We start from the raw sequence: 6,740 nt of genomic DNA on the forward strand, positions 1-6,740 counted from the left end.
ATATTGGAAGCTGCTTTGGATCCAAGAAAAAATGGGGTATACTTATCTAAATAAATAAAATATTGGGATGGGTGTGAAAAATCTCTTATGCCAGCCCTGAAAAGAATATTCTGGACATCCTTGCGTTTGCCAGTTAAATGTGAAACATATTCATTCAGAATCAGAAAAAGTGGGATGGTTCATACAGGTAAGTCCTGCACCCAGGAAGTTATGTCTCAGTGATTTATCATTTGACTCATGGCTGAAATTGCTACTCTCTTCTACTCAGCAACATTGTGGGATGACTATTTCACACATGCATATCAGATGGTGCTATCACCAGGGGATGTCCGTGGATGAATGAGCTCTTTTTAAATACAAAGTGCCAGCTCTTCAATATCCATTCAAGCAATTATTCCAAAGATGGTCAACAGAGCCAGTTTGTTGTAGAGGTTAAGAGCAGCAGGACTCTCATCTAGAGAGCCAGGTTTGATTCCCCACTCCTGCGTTTGAAGCCAGCTGGGTGACCTTGGGTCAGTCAGAGCTCCCTGGAGCCCTCTCAGCCCCACCCATCTCACAGAGTGATTGTTGTGAGGATAATAATAACACATTTTGTAAACTGCTCTGAGTGGGCATTAAGTTGTCTTGAAGGGCAGTATATAAATCGAATGTTATTATGTTACCATTATTAATCAATTGACTTTTTAACATGTCAGACAGAAGGCTATATGAATGAATTTGAAAAGAGGATATTCATTTACAATACTTGTTTTGCAGTTCTTCACAGAAAGCGACTGGAAAGAAAAGGTGCAGAACATATCAAAAGACAGAGGTAGGCACGTGTTGTTTTTCAAGACAGACTTTACAATCTTGGCCGATTCTGCATGGCTTACCTGAAGCCGGGAGGTTGCAGAACATGGTGGAAAAAATGCGGAAGATCACGTTTTCTCGCACAAGAAAATGCGATCTTCTGCATTTTTTCCGGCATGTTCCGCAACCTCCCGGCTTCAGGTAAGCCGTGCGGAACCGTCCCTGATCTAGTAGGGCACATGATACCAAAGACAGACATGCACATGTCAATGGCTTGTGGATGAAACCCATAAGCTGATTTAGAGGTCAATGCAACACATGTTTCCTAGATTGGGGGCTGAAACAGTGTCACACATTTTCATCAAATTCAAGGGACATCAGTGCTATGGATTCCAAAACGGGCAGTCTCCAGTAGTGCCATTCAAGGACCTGTAGACCTCTTAAACATTACTGGTATGCTGTCTAGTCGGAAATGCTTAGGGTAATATTTGGTAGGTATGGCCCAAATTAATCTACTGGAAATGACATTCAGATCTGCATTACAATCTCCTGCTACAAATAATTCACTATTATTTTAGGTCTCTAATTCATATTCAAGAAGCAATGTTCTGGGGAGAGAATATTGAAGCATATACTGCAGAGATCTCCACTTTGGTGTCTGTGGATGCCATGGAGCCCTTCACTGTCTTTCCTGGGACTGACTTGCATCTTTCCCAAAGCAACTCTTCTCTACAGTAAAAAGCCAGCCCTGGCTTTCTCCCACTTTGCTGGAGTAGGAGGTGCTTCAGGAGGTATCATCTTTAGCTCTACAGGGGCCACCCATTCAGAAATGGCTGCATTTATCATAGGAGGATTCTGGGCACGGAGCCTCCCAGCAATTCGTAATTTGTCTCCCATGGCAGCCATTTTGTGGTGGTGCCCTTGGCCTGGTCTCAAAATTCCAACAGGCCCACAGGCTCAACAAGTTTGGGTACTTCGGCTATACAATTATCAGAAGACTTGAGAAATCATAATAGATAGGGGACTTTGCTTGTGTTTGGTTTTCGTCTTGAGATTGATTGGTTGGTTTAGGATGTGGATATAATTAATGGGTTCATCGAAGTTCATGACGTTGATTCGATTAGGAAGACAAATTTATTGATATTTTTGACTTTAAGTCAACTAGTGTTGTATGAGGGGCAACTGCAGATGGGCAAGTGGCTGTCCATTGATATACTTACTGGTGTCATGCAAACTGGATTCTCTTTGTTAGAAAAGATTTGAACTTACCTGTTAGAAACCACCATCAAAAGCTGTTTTTTAAAAACCTCCAGCCTTCATTAAGAAGTAAATCGGTGATGATAGAGGAGAGTAGAACTCAGCTAACTGGCCTAGAGAAGTCACTTCATCACATTAAATACATAGCCATTACATTTTATTTTATCAGATCAGATATAACATATTTGTTTGAATTATAGGTCAGAACAAACTACCTTCCTGTTGACCGATCAAGTGCTGGCTGTTGGCTGGTAAAAATGCCGGCAGCCCTGGTTTCGGATAATGCCAGAACAAACTTCTTTTTATCTATAGCTACTTTTTTCACTTATGAAGTAATGCAGGGGACAGAACTAGGTTGTTAGAAAACTTAGGCAGGCTTGTTAAATAAATCACAAATTACTTCCACTCTTCCACCTTCTAATTTCACAACGACTGTTAAAAAAAAATGTTCAAAAGGAATATTTTAGATCTCTTGCCTCAGTAATACTAATACTGCAGTGTGCACAGTTACTTGAGAGTAAGTCCCATTGTACTCAATAGTGCTTCTTTCTTAGTAAGGATGCAAAGGATTGGGAAATTGGGATGCATATATACTTAGATGAAACATCAAAAAAGATTTTGCGCAAGCCATCTAACTGTAAAATGGTAAATGGTAAAATAATAAAAACGCCCCATGCTACTATCTAAGTTGTCTACCCCTGTTGTAGATTATTATATAGTTGAATCTTTCAGTTTTGTACTAATTGGGCAGATGTACCTGGTTATAGCTTATCTTGGGTGAAGGGGGGCTCTGCAGATACTACGATCACGAAGGTATTGTAGAATCCAAGTGATCCATTATGGGCCATATTCTGCCACATAATTTTTCAGTGAAGGGGCTGTCACAATGTATGTCATGATACTTTATTTTGAAGACTTCCAGATGTACAAGGCAATCCAAATGCATTTAGCAATGTTATCTCGGGGGGGGGGTAGGGGACAAATATGCAAATGATACCAATTAGTTTGCATGATTGCCTGACCAGGGATCACTCCTCTAAGAATGGTTAATTAGGATCTGTTAAACCAGGATCTGAAACCAAGATCTAAAGTTGGTTCATTAATCACCATTAACTATGGCTTGTACAATATATGAACACAGACATCCTGACTTAATCCTGGTTTAAGCCTGACAAAACTTTCCTAGGCTACATAGTGAAGGCAATGAAACCAGGATTTTAGTAATCATCTGTGAATTGAATTCTGGCCTCACAAACTTTATCCAACCAACCAACCAACCAACCAACCAACCAACCAACCAACCAACCAACCAACCAACCAACCAACCAACCAACCAACCAACCAATCAATCAATCGCCTGCCTTTCTGACTAGACTCAGGACAGATTATAGGGTATGAAAATGCAATCAAATAGCACAACAGAGCTAATAATCAATGCAACAGAATGAGGATTACAGAAATTCAAAACAATGGGGAAAAGTATCAGACATAATATGTTGACAAATACAGAAAATGGAATTACTGAAGTAGAAAAAAATACAGATACCATACATGGTGTAAACGACACTCCTGTTGCTTTTATAAACTGCCTTCCTGGGCCATTCCATTATACTTTAGCTCTATTGGTGGTGGAGAGTGCCCTCAAGTCATAGCTAACCCCTGGTGGAGTTTTCATGGCAAGCAACTAACAGAGGTTGTTTACCATTGCCTGCCTCTGCAACCCTGGTCTTCGTTGGAGGCCTCCCATCCAATTACTAGCCAAGGCTGACCCTGCTTAGCTTCTGAGATCTGGCAAGATCAGGCTCACCTGGGCTATCCAGGTCAGGGCAGTTTAGCCCTATTATCTTTCTAAATATGCCCTCCTGAACATAGTTTGCAGAATGACAGAAGTCTGGAATCTTTTCTGACCTCCTTTCACAGCCCATTCCACATGGTGGGGGGCTACAAAAGAGAATGCATATGTGTGGGCAGCTATCAATCTTACCCGTTTGGGGAGTGACACCTTCAAAAGGCTTTGCTCAGACAAGCAAAGATGTAGTGCTAGATGATTGCACATAACAGTTATATATACAGTTAAAATAAGCATGGTTCAGTGTAATATCTGAACTGATCTATCAAATTACTTTGCTAAGTTGTTGAGGGATGCAAGCACTCAAAAGCATACTGACTGTATGCAAATATAATGTGTATACAGGCTTATCAGTGTCTGGTGCACGTTCTTATATCAGTTTCCCTTTGGCTACCAACTCTGATAAAACATTACTGAATAGGTTGCTTCTTCTGCAGCTCCATGTCAAAAAATTCCTCACTGTACATCTTCTTCTAATGATAAGTGACTATTTTTACTGATGTTTTAATTAATTTGTAAGCAGTTATGTAATGTGTCATTCTGAAGAAGTAAATTCCTGGAACTGCTTCTGTTGACCTCTCAAGTGCTGATTGTTGGCCGGTAAAAATGCTGGCAGCCCTTGTTCCTGATAATGCCAGAAGTGTATGAATGCATTTGCAAACACAGGCCCTTTTTGCAACGGTGATTTTTTGCTGTGCTTGGCCCCATACCTCTTTGAGTTTTCTTTCAAATTCTCGATGATTAACTTCCCCTTCAGATTTCAATGGACGAAAAGCACAGGCAGAAAGTTCATAAAAGAACCAGCATTGAAATCTGAAGGGGGGGATAGTTAATCATCTGGAATTTGGAAGAAATCTTGAAGAGGTACAGGGCCCACAGCGGCAAAAATTGCCCATGTAAAAAAGGCCAGAGAAAGTTCACGAGTCTCACATCTCCTTTTATTCATCCTCCAGAATGAAGAGTATCCGTTCTTCACACTGATGTAGAGAAGTCATGAATGTAGCAGAACATTTCAGCTTCCTTGGCAACCTTCCAAGAAACAGGATTGCTTCTCTACTGCTAACTGTTACTTAAGTGACTGATCGTTCCATGCCAGTAATCCTCACTGAGTGACTTCATTAAGACAATTAACAGGCATATAGTTTGAAGAATAAATGTCTTACAGTGTCCTGCTATCATGGTAGCCAATTTCATAGACTCAGAGTTGGAAGGCGTCTTATAGGCCATCTAACCCTACTTCCTGCCCATTTCAGGAAATCTACCGGACTGTTTTTGCCATTAGGAAGTTTCTCCTAATGTTTACCTGAAATCTACCATCCTGTAATTTGATTTGCTTCCAATCCAACTAAGGGGACCTTGACGCACCACAACAGTGCCATGGTGGGAGTTGTTTTTTGTTGGGTTAATCCCATGGTGCTGTTGACACATTTAAAAGTTCTCATAGGTGGGGCCAGTAGCCTAGAATGAACATCCTCCCCTCAGGTGAGACTTGCCAATTCTGGAGACCCACTGTCCCTGCCAACCTGGTTCTGGTATGCATTTCAATATTATGCAGTGCTGTGGGATGAACACATTTCTGAGACATGTAAGGAATCTGACAGCACAGATTTGTTTGCTACAGCAAGTCCTTCTATTTGAAGACCATGCCATTCATGATATACCTTTATACAAAACAAATACATCTTTCTAGGGGGATTGAACTTTTGTATAGATTTTTTTGCAACGGAGATTTGTTTGTTGTATTTTGTCCTGAGTTTTTATTGCTGAAGACGTCTTGCCGGGGGGGGGGGGAGGGCAGGGGGATGAAACCTAATCCTTAGATAATTGTCCGATTTGTTACACAGATGGACTTGTGTAGCCAGAAATGGAATGCATTCTATCTACGGCTGGAGTCCTAAGCATGATTATTAGGAAATGAGCAATTGAGCTCTGTGGAGCTTTCTTCTGAGTAAGCATGTTCACAAAGGGCTTTAATTCGAATCCACAGAGACAGCCGGAGTCTTTTATGGCTCATTTCATTTCCTAGTATCTTAAAAGGTTATCTGGAATCTACGTCGTCATCCACTTGGAAACAGTGCAATGGATCACTACTGCAGCTGTGAACCGCCCTCCCTGGTCTTCCAAAGGTCCCCTTGCTGACTTCAACCTGCAAAATTAGACTCCTTCTGTTGGTGGGAGTGGGAAAAAAGTGGGCAAAAGGACCAGGGGGCCAATGGGGGGGGGACTCAGGAAATGTTGCATTTTTCAACATCTCGGAGCATTGAAAAGTGTAGGTGCAACCATTTTTGGACAAGAGTTGGCTTATCTATTGTATGATATTTGTGCTTATCTATGTATGGTATTTCATGACAACTGAAATAAAGTTTATTCCCAATTACATGTAGTAGTTTTGTGGGGAGCCAAACCTTCTGAATTGAAGGTAAGATGGATTATACTTGATGGCTTGTTGTAGGAAAGCTTAACCTCTTGTCCATAAAATGAGGCAATAATGGAAAATGAGGCAATAATGGAAAAGAAAAGGAAGCAGAACAGAAATGGGAGAAAGCGATGGAGGCGTCAGGAGAAGGAACATTGCCAATGGTGCCGGTATATGGAGAATATAGGAGCAAAGTAGGAAGGGTTTATCTGTTCAGACAATTAATAACAACACCCTTTTTTTTATTACCTACATTAACTAACAATACAGAGGGAAAGAAGGGGGGCAGGGGAAGGAAAGAAAAAAAAACAGCAACATATAACAACACTACACTACAAATAATGCTTTCCCTTCATACTGCCATTATTAAAAAATTAAAACTTTGTAAGATATTGATGGAGTGGTTCACCTTGCAAAATACAGATTACA

General features: G+C 40.8%; 1 protein-coding gene across 2 annotated transcripts in view; it reads left to right on the forward strand.

Annotated features, from left to right (window-relative positions):
• IL17REL (interleukin 17 receptor E like) overlaps nt 1-6,262 on the forward strand; it is a 71,900-nt gene extending 65,638 nt beyond the window's left edge. For both annotated transcript variants that reach the window (XM_054988755.1, XM_054988756.1), the window contains exons 17-18: nt 757-811; nt 4,849-6,262. In XM_054988755.1, the coding sequence (XP_054844730.1) occupies nt 757-811; nt 4,849-4,876 (83 nt within the window). In that variant the 3' untranslated portion in view covers nt 4,877-6,262. The remainder of the gene's footprint in view (nt 1-756; nt 812-4,848) is intronic.
• Nucleotides 6,263-6,740: the final 478 nt, after the last annotated feature.

The sequence above is a fragment of the Eublepharis macularius genome, chromosome 9, assembly GCF_028583425.1.
Source record: "Eublepharis macularius isolate TG4126 chromosome 9, MPM_Emac_v1.0, whole genome shotgun sequence".
Taxonomy (NCBI): Eukaryota; Metazoa; Chordata; class Lepidosauria; order Squamata; family Eublepharidae; genus Eublepharis; species Eublepharis macularius.